The sequence below is a fragment of the Choloepus didactylus genome, chromosome 10 (assembly GCF_015220235.1).
Source record: "Choloepus didactylus isolate mChoDid1 chromosome 10, mChoDid1.pri, whole genome shotgun sequence".
Classification (NCBI taxonomy): Eukaryota; Metazoa; Chordata; class Mammalia; order Pilosa; family Megalonychidae; genus Choloepus; species Choloepus didactylus.
Genome location: NC_051316.1, coordinates 75,647,009 through 75,673,439, shown reverse-complemented (window position 1 = coordinate 75,673,439; position 26,431 = coordinate 75,647,009). Strand labels below are relative to the sequence as shown.

General features: G+C 34.1%; 1 protein-coding gene and 1 non-coding gene across 2 annotated transcripts in view; one reads left to right on the top strand and one right to left on the bottom strand.

Annotated features, from left to right (window-relative positions):
• Positions 1–22,975, top strand: part of CAAP1 (caspase activity and apoptosis inhibitor 1) — a 67,338-nt gene extending 44,363 nt beyond the window's left edge. The window contains exon 6 of the mRNA XM_037797978.1: positions 21,775–22,975. Within this exon, the coding sequence (XP_037653906.1) occupies positions 21,775–22,121 (347 nt within the window). The 3' untranslated portion in view covers positions 22,122–22,975. The remainder of the gene's footprint in view (positions 1–21,774) is intronic.
• Positions 4,751–4,854, bottom strand: LOC119505846. The gene has a single exon (XR_005210881.1). It is a non-coding gene; the product is annotated as a U6 spliceosomal RNA (small nuclear RNA).
• Positions 22,976–26,431: the final 3,456 nt, after the last annotated feature.

The following is a 26,431-nucleotide window of genomic DNA, read 5'->3' as shown; positions in this document are numbered from 1 at the left end:
AAATACCTGCTATGTACACATCATTTTCATATAATATAGTCAAAAGTCCTATTTTTAGTTTATGCTGAACTTTTACCCTTCATGTATAATTGGACAACATTGCTATTGTTTATTCCCTTTGTTTCTACCCTTTGAATCAGATGAACAAGTAGTGTGGAAGATATGCTTTTAAATCATCTGGGGAGGAGTGAGCGTCATATAATATATAGAAAAAGTTGAAATGGGCAGGCTGATTCCACTTCCTGAGGGAAGAGGAATGGAAACCATATTGTACAAATTAGCCATTGCTGCCCTCTAAGGGAAGATATGTTTCTACTCCCAAGTGCAGGTACTTGGAATTAGAGCTCTTCACAACTCCCTTCTCAGTATCAACAGCCTATTTTGCTGTGCTTTTCAGCCATGGAGGCAAAGAGGGAGAGCAAAAGACCTCACAGTGGCCAGTTGTCACAAAGTGGAGGCCTTTATGCATACGAAAGTATAGACCAGCTTCAGATTCTCACATAGGAATGAGAAACCTCAAGAATACACACTGATGGCATCATTAAGTGATAGCAGCCAGAGATGAAAAAACGTTAAGATCAAAACACAGCAGTACCACTGTGCAATACAATTATTTATGCTCATATTTGACTGACTCTGTAGGAAATGGTTAAATTAAATTCCAACTCTTTTGTTTAAGAAAGTAGGAAAAAAGCTAGTCTTTTAGAAAAATGTCTATAAAATGATTAAAGTATAAGATGTTTTATTGTATAAAGGGATAAACAAACTGCCTAGAAGATTCGTTATGTAGAACATGCCCCTGATAATCCAGATGAATATTAATATAGCTGAAATCTGAACCAGATAGTAAGTAACTTGCTTGAAGTTGCCCAAGAAGCTGTGGTACCCCAGGAAATAGAAATCCTATTAAGGCTCAATAAAGATTATTGCCTTTTTTCTAATGAACTAACATTGTCTATTTTTAATGTGCAAAACATTCAAAATCAATTTAATACTATCTTTAACTTTTCTTGCATAACCAGCTATTCTTGTTCACAGTGAACTTAATCAAAACAAAATATGATGCTCTTATATGTTTTCTGTTACTTTATTTAATGGTTTGACCATATAAAATATTCATTGAAGCTTATTTAGTATGAAAGTAAGCCATGTTCAGTAGATCGGAATATAAAGCAACATAGAATTTTCCCTTTCCTCTTAGAGACTAAAATAAATCTTATTATATAACCTATTATTGGTGTATGATATTGATAAGTTTTTTAAAATTACACTTCTAGTTTTTTGAGCTTCCAAAAAATTAAAATATTGAGAAGTACTAACTATGAATTTGTTAAATTGAAATTGAAATTATTTTGTATAGTGCTGGTTGCATTCAACTTGTTGACGGGAGGTATCATTTATAAAACTGGCAGTGCCAAAGATGAGTATCAGATTATAAACTACCTTCCACTATACTTTAAGTGTTGGATTAATAACCTAAAGAACTACCTTCACTATGCAAACTTTATTTGAATGTAAATATTATAATCTGTTGGTTGATTGGTACTGTGGTAAAATAGAAACTCTTCTGTTAGGATTAGTTTCCTAAATAATAAATTATCAGTCAGAGGGCAGTGGTGGTGTAAGATCAGTTATGATTTTGCTCTGTAATATAACTGTTTGTGTGCATATGTTTGTGTCCCATGTTATTTTCCTAGAGAATTTCAGGTCTTGTATCACTGAAAAGGCTTAGCTCTGCTTTAAAATAGTGGTAGTTAATATTAATTTTCTAAATTGGTTATTTGTACTATAGCTTAAAAAAATGAACACTGCTATTTGTCTGAAGTATATTATGCAGAGAAAATATTTTTAAAATTTCAAACAAATCTTAATGAATTTGCTTCCTACAGACTTTATAAAGTAAGTAAATTGACTCAAGACATTCAGCAGTATTAAACTGTTGGTTCCTATTTAAATTATTGCCTTAAAGTTTACATCTGAGGATATGTGTAGTTTTACAAGTTTTTTCTCCTTTGTAACTTCAAGAATTAAGTTCTTCTGTTTGCATTCATTCTTGGAAGTTGTCAAGAGTAATTTTTTTAAACTATGTAAGAGAAATAGCTGAGAGAAGTGTAGATATTTAGGTTGATGAAAAGAGTTAAGGTTTATAATAGTTATTTTAAACTATTTGAAGGGCTATCAAATGAAAGAGGGATTAGGCTTGTTCTCATATGGCTCCCAGAATAAAATAGGGCCAGTAGATAGTTATCATTAGACAGATTTTGGTTCAGTTTATTTATTTCAGATAAGTTAGAAGTATCAGAAAATGCAATGGGCTGCCTTCTGAGAAATTGTATTGAAGGCATTCAAACATAGGTTGTATAAACAGCCACTTGGTGGCATTATTGTAGAGCAGATTCAAGCAGTTGTATGATTGGCCTTTTTCTTGAAGGTCCTTTCTAGCTGTCAGATTCTATGAAGACCAGTGCATAGTGCTGTGCACTGGGAGGAGTGATTATTTTTTTAAGTTGTTTAATGGGAGGAGAGTGACAGTATACAAAATTTTGTTTTCTGTTATCTCTACATTTTTTTATTCTATTAGGGAATTAAATGTGACTAAATCTTTAGGAAGTAGTTAAATTAAGTTCTAACTTTTGTAAGAAAGCAGGAAAAAAGATAAAAAAAAAAAAAGATTGAATGATAGCCTAAATAGTTATCTGTTGACAATATTATCTTGTTGACAAGCTTCAAAAAGTTGAAAGATAGACTTTAATAGGGGAAAAATGTTTGCTTGCCAACGGTTTAGTTATGTAACAGAAGCTAAGAATAGATATTAAATATTTTTTATGGGCTTCTTTCAGGCTTTCATACCAGTGGTCACCAAAGTATGTGTGTGTACATACCCAGGGTTTTCAGGAAAAAAATACCAGGACTTCTAAAATAAATAAGTAAATATGAAGATATATATTTAAGTCTCTCCCTTTAAAAATTTCTAATCAAATATTTATTATTGTAGCAGTACATATTAATTTATAAATAAATAAAAATATATACTGGGACAGGTGCTTAAAAATATTTTTACTGATGGGTTATGTAGATAAATTAGTTGAAATCACTCTTTTAGACTGTTAATTTATCATTTAAAAACTGTGATATGAGAAATTTTGCCTCGTTTAGCAAAGGCATTAAAAATATAAAACTGTATGAGACCATCTGATTCCTGAATCCTCAAGGTGAGGGATAAGTAGAAAAATCCTACTAATTTTTTATTGTTCTAAAGTAGTACTGCACTGGAAGAAAAGAATAAAGTAATGAATTAGCAGTTAAAAAAAGAATTGAGTTTTGCTGAAATGAACTTCACAACTGCAGCTGAAGGAATAAATACAAGTTTTCAAAATTAAAAAGATGAGAAAAATGTCATCAGAGAGTTTTTTTGCTTTGTAAATGAAGAGATAATGAAGATCGTCAGCTAATTAAGCAGCATTTGTAGGCCAGGAGGTTTACATGGCTGCTACAGAAATCTCCAGCTTGGAGAGTGTACTCTGGACTGCTTTTTACTTTGAACACATAAACTGCAGGCCTGAGTATTAGAGAGCTGTGGAGGACACTGAAAAGAAAGCGTTAACAAGGCTGCATGGAGTTGGAAATAGAGAAACATACATATCACTGATTTGTTTTAAATGTTTGTGTTTTAATTCCTTTCTTCTTAGTTCTTGAATATCTCCTTGACTGGCTCTAACAAACAAGTGTTCACTGAATGCAGCATCTGAACATGAGCTTTAATGAGTTCTTTAGAGGATTTCAAAAATTTGTTCGGGAGAAATGATGTCCAGTCAGCAACTGGTGAAGTAGTGTTGTGGTATAACCATCAGTGCTACTTAAGAATGTAGATTTCTTTCCTCATTCCTTTGAGCCTTTTCACAAGTTATTATAAGCAAATGACACCAAATAGAATCCTTCCCGCTTTTTAATTTGTTTTTTTTTCTATACGTAGTAGTTGAATGAAAGGGTGAAAATTATATTTCGTGCAGCAGATTAGCCCATACTGTTTCTGTACCTTTTGAAGGCTCCTCTGTTGGATTTAATTGTGAGACATTCTGGATTAAATAAAAGGTATACTATCAGGGTCTTTGAATGTATAATGCCCTGCATTTGTACTGAGAATGAAATTACAAGGGATTTTATTCAGTATTTCAAAGGAATATTTATTTCCATGATTCTTTAAACTGTACTGATTTTAAACATTCTATCCTGTGATATATTTCACAGGACCCTAGACATACTCTTAGGGCAGGAACTTCAGGGGTTACATAGTCCAAACCTTCATCAAATGCTTTGATTTCTGTCTTAGTTTGACAGAGCTGCTGTAACAAAATACCACATATTGGTTGGCTTAAACAACAGGAATTTATTGTCTCATAGCTTGAGAGCTAGTAGTCCATAATCAAGGGGCGCAGGATCATACTTTCTATGAAGTCTGTGGCGTTTTGATGTTGGCTTGCTCACATCCATAACTCAGTCTGCTTCCATCACATGACCATTTGTCTCATTCTGTCTCCTATTCATTCTGCATCCAAATTTCCTCTGTTTATAAGACTCCAGTCATATTGGACTAAGGCCCACCCTGATTCTTCAAAGATCCTATTTACAAATGAGTTCACATGCACAGGACCTGGGTTTAGGGCTTGAACATGATTCAATTCATAATAGTCCCCTTTAGAAAAACACTGTATACTTATATATATATATATATATATATATTTATATTTATATATGTATGGAACACATCACAGAGGTACATGTCACCCTTATACATGGGCCATGCTAATCTTGTCTGTAGTGTCCCAATTTTAGTGTATGCTTGTTCGCTAATGCTGCTGGAATGCAAAACACCAGAGATGGATTGGCTTTTATAAAGGGGGTTTATTTTGTTACACAGTTACAGTCTTAAGGCCATAAAGTGTCCAAGGTAACGCATCAACAGTAGGGTACCTTCGCTGAAGGATGGCCAATAGTGTCTGGAAAACCTCTTTTAGCTGGGAAGGCATGTAGCTGGCATCTGCTCCAGAGTTCTGGTTTCAAAATGGCTTTCTCTCAGGATGTTCCTTTCTAGGCTTCAGCTTCTCTCCAAAATGTCACTCTCAGTTGTTCTTGGGGTGTTTATCCTCTCTTAGCTTCTCCAGAGCAAAAGTCTGCTTTCAAAGGCCATCTCCAAAATGTCTCTGTAAGCTGAAGCTCCTCTCTGTTCCAGTGTATTCTTCAAAGTGTCCCTCTTGGCTGTAGCTCCTGTTCAAAATGTCACTCACAGCTGCACTGAGTTCCTTCTGTTTGTCAGCTCATTTATGTGGCTTCACTGATCAAGGCCCACCCTGAATGGGTGGGTCCACGGCTCCATGGAAATTATCTAATGAGAGTTATCACCTACAGTTGGGTGGGGCGCATCTCCACAGAAACACTCAAAGAATTACAATCTAATCAACACACTGATACCTCTGCCCATACAATATTACATCAAAGATAATGGTGTTTGGGGGGACAGAATACATTCAAACTGGCACATTGCTGCTAAAGCAAGCACAACACTTTTCAATCATTCTGTTTTCATCTAGTTCATTAGGAATTGTATCTCCTTACGTAGAAGTGCTTCTACCGAAGGAAAGTTAGTAAGTATTAGGGCTTGAATTCAGATTTTGTTACCAATTCTGGAACTTTTTCTATATACTGCAATGTCGTCTATGATTTAATTAGCAGTTTTGGTTGCCACATCATATAGTTGATGCATACTGAGTTTACAGATAACTAAAACTTTTATTTATTTAAGTTATTTATTTTGGAGTCTCCTACATCTTTGTTGATATGGCTTTAAGGGACCTACAAGAAGGTACATTCAGACTGAATCAGGTTCATCATTCTAATATATGGTCATTCTGGTTCTCTTAAGATCTGGAATGCAGTATAGAATGTCTAACTATGAGGATTTTGGAAATAAACTTGAGTTTGAATTCTGTTTTTGCTACCTACTAGCAGTGTGAACTGGGGCAAGTTACTTAAACTTTCTGTTCCTTAGTTTTCTTATTTATAAAATAGGAATCATAAATATGAGTGCCTATTTCATTGTTGGTATAAGGATTAAGTGACTTAATACATGTAAAGTACTTTAGAGACATGCCTAGTACATAGTAAAGTGTTCAATAAATATTAGCTCTTATAATTATTTCTGTCATTAATGTTGTCATTATTGTTTTCTGCCTCATCATTTCAGTGTCTTTCCTGACTGTTCCTGATCGGTAAAAGTGTCTCTATATAGAATCATTGTCTGCCTTTATGTAACTTCTATTCATTGGTCCTTCTGTGTCTTGGATTATAGGATGAGTTTTAGATCTCTAAATGATAGTTCTTCAAATCCTGAAGCTGATTCCTTTGTCTAACAAACTTACTCTTCTTTGCTAGGCACCAGGGATAAAAAGAACTTGTCTAACCAAGGAAAACAGATATGTAAATAAATTTTTCATGTTCCTCTTTATCTGAACCTATATATTTCCCTTCCTTCCTGTTGAAATGGATCAATCTCTGTGCTGCTAAGATCAGCCCCTCCATTTGTATACTGATCCCATGCCTCCCTGCAGTTATTTCATCTCTCTCCCTAATCACTTTCTTTCTAGTAAATTCTTGCCATCAACTAATCCACTGGTTATTGCTCCATTATCATCATGATTTACCAATAGCATTTGACATCATTGATACACTGCTTTCTTACACTTTTTTCCCCTGGTTCTTCCTTCTCATTCTCCTTTGCATCATGTTCCTCCTCTTCCTGACTTCTAAAGGGTAAGTGCCCCAGGTCTTAATTATGTGAACATTTTCTCTTCTGTACATTCCCTATGTGGTGATCTTATATAGTTTCAAGAGTGGCAGTGTACCAATTTATTATATTTGCAATTCAGACCTCTTTTCAACACTTGCATATCCAACTTCCTTATTAGATGTTCAATAAGCATCTTAAAGTTAACATTGATTATGTGCCCTTTGTAAAATGTGGAGTCATCACAGAGACTCCTCTGTAGCTTACCTTTCTTTGGATATTTCCTCATTTGGATAATTAATGTTTGGAAAGAGTTTTATTTTTGAGCATCTTTCTATACTCTTAAACTATCCTTCTCCATGAAATTATACCTTTTCTTTGACCAGTTCAAAAACATAAGGAGCTTTTTGACTCCCTTCAACTGTGATTTCACCTTCACTATCGTGAACTCTAAGGTGACAAAGTTATTTTTCCAAAGGTTTCCACTATTTCCATTTCACATATTTTCTTTTGTGGAAAGAATTAGGTGAAAATAGCAGTTCTCATTATTTTTCCTACTTCTTCAATCAGACTTTTCCTAGTTTGTTATGTAGGATCTCTATATGTCTTATGAAATATACTGTCACTTTTTTTTTGCATACTGATAATGACTAGCTGCTTAATGATGGCTGTATAAAATGTACGTTCACGTTAACTAAAATTGGAATCAAGTCCTAACTCTCGTTTTTCTGAGCTGATATTTATATTTAAACAAGCAAAAGCAGTGCCGCAGGAAATATGACAGTTTTCTGAAGTAGATAATGAATTTGAGCACACCTTCTTTGGATGGGCAGATTGTGGAGCATGGAGATGTTACTAGCAGAAAATATTATTAGGTATCAATAAATTTCAAAATAATTACATTAGGTTGATGTTGGATTTCATGAATCATTCATCCTTATCTCTTAACTTTAAATTGCATATTTAAATATCTTTCTCTTTCTGCTCTGTATTTTGAGAGATTTCTTCAACATTATTTTCTAGCAACCATTGAATGCTTTCTTTTTTTTAACCATATTTCTAAATTCCAACAGTTCTTGTTCTTGGTCATTTTTCATTGCAACCTATGTTTGTTTTATGGCTGCCATGTCTACTGTCCACTTCAGTCTTTTCTAAGAAGACTGTAGACTTCCTTCCCCTGTTCCTCTCCCACACCCCCAATGGATTATATTCTGATCCCCTGAGTTTTCTTTCTCTCTTCCTTTGTTCATTTTAGCCCTTCATTTATTGTTGTTGGCTTTTGTTGGTAGCTGGTTTGGATTTCCTCAGCAGTTGTTTAGATATATTTTGCTAACACATTTCTCTGTTTAATGTAAGTGGAGGGGGTGGGCCTTCCAATAGAGTGCTTGGGCATTTTGGTGGGGAGGGAAAAAGGAGAGATTCAATTGGCTTAACTATTCTGAATGAATTTAATTGTAATTATCTTGCTGTTTGCTCCACAGCCAACTCTTCCTTAATTACAAGACTCTCTAAGAAAGGTATATACTTACCTGTGGTGTCTTTTGCTGTGGTTTGCTTTGCTTTCATATTTCTGTCAATTTAATATTGTCTACTTATATTTTGTAGAAAATTTTCAAAATTTCTGGTCTTTAAATGATACCCTGTCTTGTTATCTAACACTGTAATTTCATTTTTCTTTTTAAACTGTTTACAATATTATATTCTTATAAAATATTGAAGAAATACATAAATTCAGTTCAAAATGGGGAATACATTTTCTTCTATCCTCCCCAGAGTTAACCAGTATTAATAATCTACAGTAATTAAGCTAATTTTTTTTTTACAATTCATGGAGAACATCTTTATAATTGTATTACTACTTATAACCCATTGTTTATAATAGGGTTCACTGATTGTAATGTACAATCGTATGTTTTATCTTTAATTCTTATTCTAGTAACATATATACAACCTAAAATTTCTCCTTTTAACTCCCTACAAATATATAATTAATTACTGTTAATTACATTCACAATGTTGTGCTACCATAACCATCACCCATTACCAAAACTTTACAGTCAACCCAAATAGAGACTGTATAATTGAAGCATTAACTCTCCATTCCCTACCCCCACCCCTGCCCCTGTTAACCTATATTCTAGATGCTGACTTTCTGAGTTTTCTTAGTCTAATTGTTTGATATCATATTAGTGAAAGCATACAATATTTGTCTTGTATGTCTGGCTTATTTCACTCAACGTTATGTCTTCAAGTTCATCCATGTTGTCACATGTATCCCTTCATTCCTGTTTATGGCTGAATAATATTCCATTGTATGTATATATACAATGGAATATTATTGTTGGGTTGCTTCCACTTTTTGGCAATCATGAATAATGCTGCTTTGAACATTGTTGTGCATATATCTATTCAAATCCTTGTTTTCATTTCTTTTGCATATATACTTAGATATAGGATTGCCAGGTCACGTGGTAATTCTGTACCTGACTTTCCAAGGAACTGCCAAACTCTTCCACAGTGGCTGCACACTTTTACATTACTACCAACAATGAATGAGTGTTTCTATTTCTCCATATCCTCTCCAACACTTGTAATTATCTGTTTATTTTTTTAATAGTAGCCCTTCTAGTGGGTGCAAAAAGGTATCTCATTGTGGTTTTGATCTGCATTTCCCTAATAGCTAATGATGTTGAGCATCTTTTCATGTGCTATTTGTGTACCTTTGGAGAAATGTCTATTCAAGTCTTTTGCCCTTTTTTAAATTGGGCTATTTGTCTTTTTATTGTTGAGTTGTAGTATTTCTTTACATATTCTAGATAATAAACCCTTACCAGAGATACGGTTTTCAAATATTTTCTTCCATTGACTAGGTTTCTTTTCATTTTCATGATAAAGGTCCTTGATGCACAAAAGTTTTAATTTTGATGAGGTGCTGTTTATCTATTTTTTCTTGTGTTGCTTCTGCTTTGGGTGTAAAGTCTAAGAAACCATTCTCTAACACAAAGTCCTAAAGATGCTTCCCTATGTTTTCTTCTAGGAGTTTTGTAGTCCTGGTTCTTACATTTAGATCTTTGATCCATTTTGAGTTCATTTTTGTATATGGTATGAGATAGGGGTCCCCCTTCATTCTTTTGTATGTGGATATCCAGGACTCCCAGCACCCTTTGTTGAAGAGACTGTTCTTTTCAAATTGAGTGTACTTGGCAGCCTTGTCAAAAACAACTGGCCATGGATATGAGGGTCTATTTCTGAACTCTCAGTTTGAGTACTTTGGTCTGTATATCTATCCTTGTGCCAGTACCATGCTGTTTTGACCACTGTAACTTTGTAATAAGTTTTAAAGTCAGGAAGTGTGAGTCCTCCAACTTCATTCTACTTTTTCAAGATGATTTTTGGCTACTTGGGGCCCCTTACCCTTCTAAACAAATTTAATAATTGGCTTTTCCATTTCTGCAAGAAAGGTTATTAGAATTTTGATTGGGATTATGTTGGATCTGTAAATTGCTTTAGGTAGAATTAAAATCTTAACAATATTTAATCTTCCAGTCCATGAGCATGGACTGCCTTTCCATTTATTTAGGTCTTCCTTTGATTTCTTTTAGCAAAGTTTTGTAGATTTGTTTACAAATCCTTTACATCCTTGGTTAGATTTATTCCTAGGTATTTCATTTTTTTTGTTGCTATTGTAAATGGATTTTTTTCTTGATTTCTTCCTTAGATTGCTCATTATTTGTGTATGGAAACATTACTGATTTGGGCATGTTGATCTTTTACCCCATCATTTTGCTGAATGTGTTCATTAGGTCTAGTAGCTTTGTTGTGGATTTTTCTGCAGATAGTAAAAATTTTACTTCTTCCTTTCTAATTTGGATGTGTTTTATTTCTTTTTCTTGCCTAATTTCTCTGACTAGAACTTGCGGTACAATATTGAGTAACACTGATGACAGTGGGCATCCTTGTCTTTTTCTTAGAGGGTAAGCTTTCCATCTTTCACCCTTGAGGATGATGTTAGCAGTAGGTTTTTCATATATACCTGTTTTAGTTTGCTAAAGCTGCCAAAATGTAATATACCACAGATGGGCTGGCTTTTAACAATGGGGATTTATTGGCTTACAAGCTTACAGTTTTGAGATTGTGAAAATGTCCAAATCAAGGCATCAGGAGGTGATGCTTTCTCCCCAAAGACTGGCAACCAGTGATCCCGGACTCCTCTCTCACATTGCCAGGCACATGGCAGCATCTGCTGGTCTCTCCCTTCTCGCCCAGGTTTTGTTGCTTTCAGCCTTTGGCTGCTCTGTCTCTAGCTTTCTTTTACTCCATCCGAATTTCATCCTCTTATTAAGGGCTCCAGGAAGAGGATTAAGACCCCTCCTGAATGAGGTGGGTCACATCTTAAGTTACAGTCCTACTCACCAAAAGATCCTATTTACAATGATTCCACACCCACAGGAGTGGATTTGCTTTAAGAATGTAGTTTTCTGGGATCCATACAGCTTCAAACCAACACAATGCCCTCTACCATGTTGGAGAAATTTTCCTATGTTCCTAGTTTTCTAAGTGTTTTTATCAAGGATGGGTGCTGGATTTTGTATCACATGCCTTTTCTGTGTCTATAAAGAGGATTATGATTTGTTTTCCCTTCATTTTATTAATGTAGTGTATTACCTTAATTGATTTTCTTATGTTGAACCATTCTTCCAAACCAGGAATAAATTCTGCTTGTTCAAAGTATACAGTTCTTTTAACGTGGTGTTGGGCTCTATTTGCTAGTATTTTATTGAGGATTTTTGCACCTATATTCATAAAAGAAATTGGTTAGTAATTTTCTTTTCTTGCAGTATCTTCATCTGGCTTTGGTATCAGGGTGATTTTGGACTCAAAGGATGAGTTAGGTTCACTTTTTTGGAAGAGGTTGAACAGGATTGGTATTAACTTTTCTTCAGATGTTTGGTAGAATTTACCTGTGAAGCCATCTGTGAACTGGGCTTTTCTTTTTTGGGAGGATTTTGGGGACTGATTTAATCACTTAGCTTGTAATTGGTCTGTTGATATTTTCTATTTCTTCTAGAGTCAGTGTAGGTTGTTTGTGTGTTTCTAGGAATTTGTCCATTTCATTTAGGTTGTCTAATTTATTGGCATACAGTTGCTCATAATATCCTCTTATGATACTTTTTATTTCTATGTAGTCAGTGGTAATCTCTCCTCCTCTTATATCTGATTGTATTATTTGTATCCCTGTGTTTTTTTGCTGTTAGTCTAGCTAGAGGTTTGTCAATTTCTTTTATGTTTTGAAAGAATCAACTTTTGGTTTGTTGATTCTCTCTATTGGTTTTTAATTCTCTATTTCATTTATCTCTGCTCTAAACTTGGTTATTTCTTTCCTTCTGCTTGCTTTGGGTTTAGTTTGCTATTCTTTTTCTAGTTCCCCCAGGTGTGCATTTAGGTCTTTGATTTTGTCTCTTCTGTTTTTTTTATCCTCAAATCTCAACGGATGGTCAATTTATTTTATAAATCTTTATCTCTCTATCTATCCATCTATCTGTCTATCCACTTTTTATCAAACTGTATTTCATAGAATGCCATGCTGTCTTTGAGATTTAATTAAAAATTGTGCCAGCCATGTCTATTGCCTTACTCTCTCCCATAGTTTCATTTTTCATACCAGTAAGTAAAAGTATCAAGCAGCCACTGACTCAAGTGTTCCCAAGTATTAAAATTACTTCTTTCAGTCTTCAGATTGCTTAGCTCCTTCTTTTGCTAATCTATCAGCTTCTTCATTGCCTGTAATTCCCGAATGACAGGGAACATGCATCAACTGAATATCCATGCCCTGGATAAGTCTCTCAAGCTCAATAAAGTCCTCCGTTGATTTCCTCTTTCCCTGTGCTTGTTCTTCACCCATTGTTCTAGCCTTGAACCCAATTAGATATACAGTTATTATTTCTCGAGAGGACTGGTTGATGCCTTCCTAATTTCCTCACTAATCTTTTACATTGTTAGACTCTACTAAGAGATATGTAGTTGTCTCAAACCCAACTCATTTGGTTAAGCTATTAAGCTATCTGGTTAAGCTATTAAGCTATATAGCTCCTTTTTTTTTAATGTAAGAATTTAGTGCTATGAATTTCCCTCTGAGCATTGCCTTTGCTGCATCTCATAAATTTTGATATGTTGTGTTTTCATGTGTCTCAAGATATTTAATGATCTTCCTTGTGATTTCTTCTTCAACCCATTGATTTGTATTTAAGAATATGTTCTCTACTTGATATTGATTTCCACCTTCATTCCATTTTGGTCGGAGAAGATTCTTTTGTAATTTCAACTTCTTAAATTTATTGAGACTTGTTTTATGACCCAACCTGTGGTCTATCCTAGAGAATGATCCATGTGCACTTGAGAAGAATGTGTATCCTGCTGTTTTGGGGTACCATGTTCTGTATATGTCTGTTAGTTCTAATTCATTTATCATTTTATTCAAGTTCTCTGTTTCCTTATTGATCTTCTGTCTAGATGTTCTGTCTATTGATGAGAGTGACATATTGAAGATTCTGACTATTGTTGAAAAAGTGTCTATTTCTCCCTTCAATTTTGCCAGTGTTTGCCCTTCTGTATTTTGGGGTACCATGGGTAGATGCATAAATATATAAAATTGTTATTTCTTCTTGGTGGTTTGATCCTTTTATTAATATATAGTGTTCTTTGTCTTTTGTAACAGCTATTGACTTAAAGTCTGTTTTGTCCGGTATGAGTATAGCTACCACAACTCTCTTTTTGTTACTATTTGCATGGAATATCTTTTCCTATCCTTTCACTTTCAACCAATTTGAGTCTTTGAGTCTAAGATAAGTCTCTTATAAACAACATATAGTTGAATAGTGCTTTTTTTATCCATTCTCCCAATATATGTCTTTTGATTGGGGAGTTTAATCCATTAACACAAAGTATTATTATTGTAAAGGCAGTACTTACTTCAGTCATTTTGTCCTGGGGTTTTTATATGTATTATATCTTTTTTGTTTCTCTTTTCCTTTATTTCAGCCTTCTTTTCATATAGTTGAAATTTTGTGATGTATCTGCCTGAACCCCTTTCTCGTTTCTGTTTCTGTATATTTTTAAAATGCTTTCTTTGTAGTTACCCTGGAGTTTGTATTATACATCCTAGGTCTACAACCAACTGATTTGAAAAGATGCCAACTTAACTTCAACAGCTTACATTTTCTCTGCTTCCATATCCTATAGTTTCCCCTCTTTATGTTGTTTTTGTACCACACTACCTCTTTATATTTTGCATGTCCATTATCAAGCAATAAGACTATTTCTTATTCACTTGTATTCTAACTCTAATTGGAATTAAAGAGTAGAGTTATATTGAGGATACAGTACTGTTGAGTTTTGCATTTACCCATTTAGTTACCTTTACTGAAGATCTTCACTTCTTCACATTGCTCCAAGCTACTCTCTCTTGTCCTTTCTTTTCAAGTGGAAGAACTCCCTTTAGCAGTTCTTGAAAGGTAGGTCTTTTGTTAAAAAACTCACTCAGTTTCTGTTTATCTGTAAATATTTTATTAACTGTCATTTTTGAAGGACAGTTTTGCAGGATAAAGAATTTTGGGCTGGCAGTTTTTCCTCTTTCAGTACCTTAAATATATCATACCACTGCTTTCTTGCCTCCATGGTTTCTGTTGAGCATTTGGCACTTACTCTTATTGAGGATCCCTTATATGTGATGAATTGCTTTTCTCATGCTGATTTCAGGTTTCCCTCTTTATGTTTGGCATTTAACGTTCTGAGGGTCTAATAGGGTTTATTCTTTTTGGGGTATGTTGTGCTTCTTGGACCTGTATTTATGTCTTTCATAAGAGTTGGGAAATTTTCAGACTCTGGTTTCTCAAGTATTCTTTCTGCCCCTCTTCCCTTCTCTCCTTCTGGAACTTCCATGATGCCTATGTTAGTATGCTTCATGCTTTCCTCAAGACTCTGAGACACTGCTCAATTTATTCTGTTTTCTCCATCTGTTCTTCTGACTGTATAATTTCAGTTGTCCTCCCTTCTAGTTCACTGATTCTTTCTTCTGCCTGTTCAGATCTGCTGTCTTATGTCTCTAGTTTATTTTTAATCTCCACTATTGTGCCTTTTATCTCCATAATTTGTTAGGTTTCTTTTTAAACTTTCTAATTCTTCTTTTTGCTCACCTATTGTCTCCTTAATATATTTTAGCTCTTTTCTACCGTTAGTTTATTTCTATCCATATTTTCCTATCTCCACAAATTTATTTAGATTTGTTTTAACTTCTTTGATTAGTTGTTTCTAATTCTGTGTCTCCCCTGAAGTTTTCATTTGTTCCCTTGACTGAGCCATATCTTCCCTTTTCTTAGTATAGCATGTAATTTTTAGCTGGTGTCTGGGTATCCAATTATTTTGATGTGCTAACTCTGAAGGTCAGTTTCTCCCTCTTGCCTAGGGTATTATTGTAATTGGTTATGTAAAGCCTCTTCTTTGATACTTGGCCAACTTATCCTGGACATTTAGAGTAGCCCGTATTTAACTTCAGATTTTTTCAGGTCTTCTGTACCTGATGCTTGCCCTAGAGATGTGGTACAGCTTTTAAGATTGCCCTTTTATGTGCAATTGTTTCACCTCCAGAGAAAGCTTTCTTTCCTTTGTTCATTCTCCAGGAATCCTGATCTTTCTGTTTGGTTTGGGGCAGAATTTTCTTCCCAGCTGCTATGATCTGTATAATTTCCATCCCTCATCCAGCCCCCTTTTCATTATACTTTTCAGTTCTGGAACCCATCCCGCCTTGCAACAGTTCAGTTTCCCCCCTTTTATTCCCCATGAGGCTTTTCTGCCTCCAGTTACTTCCTCATTACGGTATCCTGATGTTCAAAAAAGGTCTGTTTTTTTTTGTTTACGTGGTCCAGCAATTAGAGACTGCATTGAGTGTGTATACTTCTTGCCAACAGTTCTACCATAGTCTCTTATTTCCTAGGGGCCCTTTTGTATGCACTCACTTGCCAGCTGCTTGTGTTTCACCCAAAATCTCTTCAGTCTTGGGTCCCTGTGCTTGGATGTGTGAGGGTTTCTAATTTGCTGCTGTGAGTGGCTCTCTGTTCTGAATCCACAGCAGGAGGTCCTCAGCCGTACTGCCTCTGTGCAACTCCTAAGCTTTCTGGGACATTATGAGGGAAGGGGTCTGGACAGCAGGTCTGGGTCCTAGGTCTTCTACCTTTTTTTGTGATGTGCTTTTTTTTTTCATTTTCTTTGATTCATAGTTTTTGGAGTCTTTCTCCAGTCTCTATCATCCTCCAGAGTTCCAAGCAAGTGGGATTTGTCCTTTTATTGTTTCTGAAGGGAGACTTTTCCAGGGGATGTCATACATTGCCATGTGGATGATGTCACCTACTTATGCTATTTTTATAATGAATATGATTATTACTCTTCAATTTACTTTTTTGACTTAATATATCTTGGTCATTTTTCCATCTTAACCGGTCTATTTTATTTCAGATAGATAAAATCCTGTTTTTCACTAGTGAGTAAAAAGTAGTATCTTCTTGTTGTTTTAATTTGCATTTCCCTGATTAGAAGTGAGATTGAGCATTTTTTCATATATTTATTGGCCCTTTGTGTTTCATAGTCTGTGAATTGCTTGACCCATTTTTACCCTTTGCTTATGTTTTTAGTTATTTCTTGATACCTAGACCTCTATCTATCCTTATGTTCATCCTTTTTAAAAAATGTATTTTGCTAATATTTTATTTTACTCTGCCTTGTCATAATTTTATTTATGGTATATTTCCTTTATCAGACATCTTAAATTTTATATTTAGTGAAATCTTTTACGTATTTTTCTTTGTGGGTTCTCCATTTTGTATTTTGTTTAGGAAAAGCTAATATTTCTTAATTTTATCTCAGTTAATTTGAAGTTCTTTTGCTATTATTTTGAAGTATTTTTTCTCACTTTAGTGGGTTCTTGGCAGGGAAGTGAAGTAGATGTATATGCTCAGTTTGCCATCTTAAACACGGTTTCAGAAGGTATTTATATACTTCATGCTCTATGGTTTGTCTCAGGTTAATTTAATAAGTCACCATCAAGAGATTTCACAGGAATGCAGTTTCACATAGCAATAAATATGCCTTCATTTTGTTCGTTAGAACTATTTCAGATAAGTTGAATTATTAGCAAATAGATTGTAATCTCATCAAGGTTTAAGTATACTAATATAACATTTGAAATTAAAAAAAAATTTATAACTTGAAATATTTTGATATGATTAATAATTCTTGTATTTTTATTTACTTTCATTGAGTATTTTATTTAAAAGTTATTGTAACACAAAGCAAACTTACAACATAAAATAGTTTTCCATTACCAAGCTAAGAGAACCCCTGCAGATCTCATGCATTGAAGTTTGTTATAGATGATGATAAGAATAAGGGAATTGCATTTTAGTTTTCCTATGGCATATATTGGAAGCATATTATTTTTAAAGTGATGGGTTCCTATTTAATTGTATGTTTTTTCCTATCAGTTAAAAGATGTTGGGATGTTCTATTTATTTGCTGAATATTTTGCCTTTATGGTTTTATCCCATGTTCATAACTATGCCTCTTTGAGTTAAATAAACAAATATTTCTCTGATAAATTATTCCATTTATATTTGTCTGTGTCAGTGGTAAATTTGAGTAGTGATTGATTCATTTTGCTGTCTAAATACTTACAGTCTAGATGGATTGGTTTGTTATTTTAAAACATCTTTGCTACTTGGGTGCAGAGTTTGGAGTATGAATCAAGTTGGTAGCACAGAAGGTAACAGGAAAATGAAAGAAAAGACAAATGTTGAAAATATGTAAACCAGGGGAAATGTAATAGAATGTGCATTGGTAATTAAGTTGGTCAGGGAATCAAACCATAAGAAATGAATGCTCAATAAATCTGCATTCTTTGTTACTTTTTACTTGAAAAAAAAATTTAACTATTAGTTTGTCTTCCTGTAACTGTTGCCTATGCAAGCTCTTTAAAATTAATTCCTTTAATCTTTCTCATAAGTTATTTGCTCCATTTTTTTCTTTTGTATTGCTTTTCTCTGAAGTGCCTGCCCTACATGGCCTGTAGTATTTTAGGAGATGTCTGTCTTACTGAATATATAAAAAAGTAGAATTAATGTAAGGAATATGTCATATCCTCTTATTTCATTAACATTACTTTAGTTATTTTGCTGCTACATGACATCAGTAACTTGGATCAAGTTTTCTGCTTGCTCTCTTCCCTGAGCCACTTTTGATTATGTCTTGTAGTTTCTAATCTGAATTTTTATTTTTTATCATTTTAATTACGTTTTTATTTATTTTATATTTACTTCAGACCCACCTGTCTCTTATTTTCCTTGGTGGATTTCAACATCTTTGTTGAATATTATACATGCCTAAAACTTTTTTTGTTTCCTTTTTTCTTTAAGCCTTTAGAAAAGCTTAAAAAATTAAATGGGGTTAAATACTAGTGCTTTTTAAAACCCAACACTCATCTTTACTTCACAAGTTGATAGAAACATTTTAAATTTCCCCTTTTAGGGATTTTTACCCCATCATGCCATACGATTATTTCTAATTGTTTTTGAAGCAATTTTTGAACATAACTTTGTGAAAAAAATAATCCTAATGCTTTACTAAAATAGTCATAACATTGCCTGTTACCTCTCTACTACTAATTAGATTTTATTCAGAGAAGTTAAAATAATAAACCCTTTTGGGTTGATTTGTTACTCTTATTCAGACTTTTAAGCCCATGTAAAAACTTGAAGATACTCCTATGTTCATTGAATTCTCATAATTTCAATAGACACTGTCCCCTGAAAATAAACACATACACATACACACACACAGAGTCGGGTGAAAAGGGACAGAATATGACCACTCAGAAATTTGAATGAGCGTTTTGGGGTAGAGTTACTTCTTTAGAAAGAGTACAAATTTTGCCTCATCCACTTTGAAGGTCATAACCAGTAGAATAAACCCTACAATTTCCTAATAACAAGGACGAGAATGAATTAGCTTTGGAAATATATTCATATGTTTGCAAATAATGCTTTAAAAAATGATTCAGTAGAATGAAGACTGAGAAATGGTGAAAAACTTTGAAATACAACCTTAGAGCTACAAATAATTTGTCATGTCATATTGTTCAAGACACTTAAATTGTTTTCTCATTTGTGAAATAAAGTCCTTATGCTATACTATTTTAGGCATATTATTCTACAAAGCTTCAGCATCTATGATGCAGTTATAATGGAGAGGCGGAATCTATGAATGTATTCAGCAATACTTTGTTATGGAGGACTCAGATGTTTGGCTTTTGGATAACTGTACGTGTAAACAGAGTACACAAAATTTATAGAGTAGCATTTCTTCTGTGATAGAATATATATAGTTTCTGATATAAAAACAAAGAAAGCTTAGGTCTCTTTTGCCAACTAAAAAAGTTTGAGAGAAACTTATAGAAAAAAATTTTTTTAAGATCCTCATCCATATTTTTCCTCCTTTGAAACATTGAGATTGTCTATATAAACATTTTGATCCTGAAATCTCTGGTGCTGATAGCCTTATAAAATAAGGATTTTATTATCAGAAGCTCAGGGCAGCCAAGTTCTTTAGTGTGGTTACTTTTTAAATAAGCTTATATGAAAAGGCTTAAAAAGGATGATCCGAATTAAGAATTGAGCATCTATAGCTCAATAGTTCTTAGCCGCTTGAACAGTGTTTGAAAGCTCTTACCTTCTTCCCAGAAAAAGAAAGCAAACAAAATATACATTTCCAGTTAAAAAAAAAAATCTATGTGTATATGATGTATATATCTCTGCAGTCTGTTGGAAAATGCAGGCTGGTGGTGACATAACAGTGACATCCAACTAAAAGATTTGCCACGTAAGTCTTCAAGGTCCGCTAGAGTAGAATCTCTACTTATTTCACAACAGTATCTTTAAGTTTAGCTGTTTTTTATTTACCTTCATATAGATTCAAGAAAGTTAATTTCATATAGGTGTAGCTACTTCAGATTTTGTGATTTAGCATATAAGGGATTGTATACTTATGTCATTACACACCAATTTCTGGACCCAAGATGATAAGTAAGCTTCAGTTATAATGCCTGGACATTAAAAAATATATATTTTTTCTCTAGAAAATCTGTTGCCAAAAAAGTTTAGTGAAAAAAATTTAGCAGAACATGATTTGCTCGCTTGTAACTTATCTTTCATTGTCTACTGCTGCTAATAGGAAATTCTTTTGAAATTATTATCCAGGTGAAGAATGTATTAAGTAAAAGATAAGTGATAACTAAACTTAAGAAGGAAAAAAAAAAGGGAAAATAGTTTAAAGTATTAACATTTTATTTATTTTTTATATAGTCTTAATTATTGTAATAGAGCTATTTTAGGACAAGATGCCTTCATTTTTACAGAAGGAAAACTCTGAGAAGTTAAAGAATTTGTACCAAATCACATACTTGAAGGCAGAGTAAGAATTAGGACTCTGGTATCCTGACTTTCAGAACCTCCCCTCACTGCCCAAACCCCCCATTATATTTTTGCTCTTGATTCATTATCCAACAACAACCCGTAGCCTGAAAAACAAATTATAGTTTTCAGCAACTTACATTTTAAAATCTTTTACACAGCCTTCAGATTTTCATTCAGAATCAGTAGGTACAGATTTAGAATTTATGTTAAAGCCTGCAAGAAATTTAAAATTAACTTTTTGAGGCTAGCTATGAACAATTTAGTACTTCTTTTCTTGAATTTGTTTTTGTCTCAAGCTGTAATATTTATATATAAGGCATTTCTTCAGACAAAATATATTTTTAATATATTTTCCTGTAATTTTTCTTTTTGCTCTTTCAAATACTTGCTGCTTTAGGGAAATATATAAAATGTTCTTTGGCCTCAAATAATTAAAATTTCTACAATTCTAGACCACAAAGTAATTTGATTCTTTTCCACTTTAATTTTGGAGTAGAGAGTGTTATTTGAACTATAAGGATTAGGAAAATCAGTCAAGGTCAGTGAATTGTGTGTTAGAAAACCAATGAAGTAGAATTGTTTTGTCCTTTGACATTCTGAGAATTTTTCATTTGGCAATCTAAATTTTTAAAGTAAGTTCCCCCTCTGCCTACAAAATAGCTAACATTTTAGGGATCACTACTTCTTTTAAAAATTTATTAAAAAATTTAAACAATAAGCAAATTGGAGGTATAAGTGAATACTCCATATTAAAATGACGTCTGGATTTAAGCAATGTCCAAGGCCAACGTGGTTGAGAGCTATTATCTGCATTTATATTCATTTAAAGAAGTTTTATACCAAATGCATTTTTAAAAAATTATGGTGTCCTAACTTTACTAATTAAATTTCTCTTGATGAAAACTTATTTTATCTTAGAAAATGGCCTTAGGCATTCTCCTTTAATTTATTGATTTAGAACAAAGTGTTTTAAAAAGCATATGAAAAGATTTGGGATAATGGCAATGCATGTGGTATCCAGCTTACCCTTGATAGTCTTCCTATTTTTGTAGTTTATAAAACAAAATATTTTAAACTCCTTCTAGAATTAAATTTTACTTCTTCAAAAATAAGCAATAATCTATTGAAAAGATTTCCAATAACAGCTTTCATTTTGTAATGCAGAAGCTTCACTGTGATATAATACTTATGACATCTTAATTAGGAAAATGGATCATGGAATTCCATATGATGGAATAAATTTCCCATTTGCATGTTCTACCTAATTAGAATGAAAAATATATAAAAATTTAAATCTGTTTTCAAACTTGAGTCATAGACAAAGGGGGTGGGGTGAGGATTATGGAATGTGTTTGGGACTTCATGGAGGGGGTAGGGTCAAAACAGCACTATTGATCATAAATAGAAAGGAAATTTTTGGCCAGGGCATTTGGGTTACATGGTTCTCCCCCCCCCCCCCTTTTTTTTTGTTTGTTACAGGCAAAGGAGAAGATAGTGATGTATTAAGTATAAATGCAGATGCTTATGACAGTGACATAGAAGGTCCATGCAACGAAGAAGCAGCAGCTCCTGAAGTCCCAGAAAATGCAGTCCAAAGTGGAGCCGATCAAGTAGATGATCTGGAGAAAGACATTGAGAAAAGTGTGAATGAGATTCTGGGACTGGCAGAGTCCAGTCCAAAGGAACCCAAAACAACCACCCTGACTGTTCCTCCATCAGAAGATGTTCAGCCTTCTGCACAGCAGCTGGAGCTACTAGAACTTGAGATGAGGGCAAGAGCTATTAAAGCCCTAATGAAAGCTGGTGATGTAAAAAAGTCAACTTAGTTATTTAATTTGAATTTGAATTTTAGATGTGTTTGAACAAAGCCACATCTTATAATTTTGTATCTAAAATTTATTTTGGGTCTGATGACATTTTTCATGTAACCCTTATTAGGTAAACTCATCTTAGGCCTAAGATACCTATGATTGTTTTTTGTTACTTTTATATTATATGTATGTGTTATTGTTTGATGAATTCATGACAAATATAGTTGGATAGATTGTTAGTAGAGTACTTAGCTTTGTCTGCAAATTAATATCTTGGAAGCCACTAGCAAAGAGTCACAGTATTTTTTCCTTCATTTTGAAATATTTTGGCACCAAACCTAAAGGCTTAAGAAAGATTGGCCAAGCATGTTGCTCTTAAGGCTACTATGTTTTACGGTAGAATATTAAATTATTGTTCCTAGATTTTAACAATTTAAAAATTTTAGTTTTGCTCATATGCACTTTTAAAATATGTACTGTCTTGAAGATGCCTTCTGTGGGTGTGGATTTACTAGTTAAAACTGAATAACTTTTTTTTTTTATTATAAGGCTTAGAGATCTGAAATGACCTAGGGAAACTTTTTTTGTAAAAGAATAAAAGACTTAATTTAAGGCAATTTTAGCAATGTAGAACCAATTGCCCACGTTTAATTCTAGCAGACAAACCACTCTAACAGGTATTTGATAGTACTGAATACTTTCTTCAAGTTTTTTTCTTCAATAAAAAAGGAGTATTTTCATTTACATTCCAAGCTATCAGGAAAAAAGAGATTCTTTTATTGTACAGCATTTCATCTGATGTTTTTGCTTGAAAATCTGGTGTACTATAACTCCATGGATCAAAAATAATAAAGACTGTTATTCTGGAACTGAAGACTTTTGATACTTTTCCAAAGGTAAAATTAATTTTCAGGGGACTTTGGTAAGTTGATGTCATAACTAATCTAATTTTGTATAGTTTTTATAAATAAACATCCTGCCATTATTAGGGATGCTTCCCTCCCCCCTCACTAGTTGCAGTTGTTTGACACCAAAATAAATTTAGGTAGGGACCCTTAATGTAAAACAAATTAATTTTTCATCTTCTTTTTTCTTTCTTTTTGAGTAAAAATGTGGAAATGTTTTTATGTTTGATTATAAATATAGGGCAATTTATTTATAAGCCATGCTGAGTTGATGTTGTATGAGAATTTTCCTCATACACGAAACTTCTAGGGATTGTGTTTTACTAGCTAGCTTAATTATATGTTAATTAGAGAGTTTCTTATGGAAATAGAAGGCATTTATTAAACATTGGAGTTGCAGTTACAAATACATTTTTTTTTCCCTTCCTCATGATACCTTTAAAATAATCCTTCCAGGTTTTTTCTCCTTGAACCTTTATAATGAAACACAGAGACCTATATTTGAAATGCTCCTTTTAAGCCAATAAACATGGAAATGACTTAAATAGTGAGTTCTCACTTTTACTGCTTTAAGACGAAAAAGCATTGATTATGGTAAATTTTTTTATTCCAATTTAAATTAAAAGTTAAAATAATGAAAAGTGCAGATTACGCTATTGCTGCTTACTAATTATAAAATGCAGTAGCTGGCATTTGTGTGATTAAACTTATACCAAGAGTAGGAAAAGGTCTGAGTGCTGCAGCTGATTAAAGTCACCACCTTTATGAAGCATTGTCTGTCTGTTCTATTCATTGTGCAGAATGGATGAGAGGACATTTGACTGGACTGGATATGTGTGAGGTAGAATGAGCTGAACAAATTAGAGGCTACTTAGATTCCTACCTTGGAAAATCAGCATTTCTCACTCTATTTGCCCTTCTTTTTCACGTTGAAAGACTTGAGAGCTTTTTGAAAATGCATGGTGTTAGAGAATAGGAATAAGTTTGTTTTTAAAATGCCTAAGTAATGGGAAAATACCATTTATTGATTTGATGCTACCATTTAAATCAACAGCTCACAAGTATTTATTGAATACCTTTAGCATTCAGTCTTGTTTGTAATCTTAAACCCAAGAATCCTACAGGGTACATTTTAGCATGGACTAGACTAATTAATAAAGATATGGATGCTGCTACTTTTTATGCCTAATTCTTCCCTTTTGTCAAACTAAGGAAAATTTTTAGGCAATGTATACTTATTAGCTAAATTAAAAGAGAGAAATGTTGACCACCTTATTTTCCATTTAACCTCAAGCAAGCCAAGCCCTGTACTTGACTAGGAAAGTGACCCAAACCCTGAATGATAGGTGGCAACTGATAGTGGGTCCTCTGCCTTCGTAGTGAGCACTTGCCCCAAGCTCTAGACCTTAGTCCATTTTTAGATGTTCCTACTAATCCATACACTCAGGTATGTCCTAAAAGCCTATCCAGGTTACTAGCATAACGGTCCCATTATGGAAAGTCACACACACACACACACACACACACACCATCTTCAGTACTTTAACTGAACACCATCACTTCCTTAAAACTATCAGCCAGTATATCCTTTCCTTATAAATCTTGTTGCCAAAACCTGTTTTCAGCAAAATATTAGATGCTTGTGCATGTTTAGTTAGTTATCTGAGTGTGCTGGTTTCAAGCTGTTGTGTATCCCAGAAAATGCCATGTTCTTTCTTTCTTTTTTTTTTTTTTTTTTTAATCTTCATTTTATTGAGATATATTCACATACCACGCAGTCATACAAAACAAATCGTACTTTCGATTGTTTACAGTACCATTACATAGTGGTACATTCATCACCCAAATCAATCCCTGACACCTTCATTAGCACACACACAAAAATAACAAGAATAATAATTAGAGTGAAAAAGAGCAATTGAAGTAAAAAAGAACACTGGGTACCTTTGTCTGTTTGTTTCCTTCCCCTATTTTTCTACTCATCCATCCATAAACTAGACAAAGTGGAGTGTGGTCCTTATGGCTTTCCCAATCCCATTGTCACCCCTCATAAGCTACATTTTTATACAACTGTCTTCGAGATTCATGGGTTCTGGGTTGTAGTTTGATAGTTTCAGGTATCCACCACCAGCTACCCCAATTCTTTAGAGCCTAAACAGGGTTGTCTAAAGTGTGCATAAGAGTGCCCACCAGAGTGACCTCTCGGCTCCTTTTGGATTCTCTCTGCCACTGAAGCTTATTTCATTTCCTTTCACATCCCCCTTTTGGTCAAGAAGATGTTCTCTGTCCCACGATGCCAGGTCTACATTCCTCCCCGGGAGTCATATTCCACGTTGCCAGGGAGATTCACTCCCCTGGGTGTCTGATCCCACGTAGGGGGGAGGGCAGTGATTTCACCTTTTAAGTTGGCTTAGCTAGAGAGACAGGGCCACATCTGAGCAACAAAGAGGCATTCGGGAGGAGGCTCTTAGGCACAACCATAGGGAGGCCTAGCCTCTCCTTTGCAGCAACCGTCTTCCCAAGGGTAAAACCTGTGGTAGAGGGCTCAACCCATCAAACCACCAGTCCCGTATGTCTGTGGTCATGTTAGCAACCATGGAGGTGGGGTAGGCGAATACCCCTGCATTCTCCACAGGCTCCTCAAGGGGGCACTACATCTTTTTTTTTTCCTTGTTTTTCTTTTTTTTTTTTTTTTGACTTTCCCTTCTTTTTTAAATCAACTGTATGAAAAAAAAGTTAAAAAGAAAACAAACATACAATAAAAGAACATTTCAAAGAGACCATAACAAGGGAGTAAGAAAAAGACAACTAACCTAAGATAACTGCTTAACTTCCAACATGTTCCTACTTTACCCCAAGAAAGTTACCTAATATAGCAACATTTCTGTGAACCTGCTCCTGCTATATCCATCAGAAATTAACAGACCATAGTCATTCCTGGGCATCCCCAGAACGTTAAATAGCTTATCTGTTCTTCTTGGATTATTGTTCCCCCTTCCTTAATTGCTCTCTATTGCTAGTTCCCCTACATTCTACATTATAAACCATTTGTTTTACATTTTTCAAAGTTCACATTAGTGGTAGCATATAATATTTCTCTTTTTCTGCCTGGCTTATTTCACTCAGCATTATGTCTTCAGGGTTCATCCATGTTGTCATATGTTTCACGAGATCGTTCCTTCTTACTGCCATGTAGTATTCCATCGTGTGTATATACCACATTTTATTTATCCACTCATCTGTTGAAGGACATTTGGGTTGTTTCCATCTCTTGGCAATTGTGAATAATGCTGCTATGAACATTGGCGTGCAGATATCTGTTCGTGTCACTGCTTTCCGATCTTCCGGGTATATACCGAGAAGTGCAATCGCTGGATCGAATGGTAACTCTATATCTAGTTTTCTAAGGAACTGCCAGAC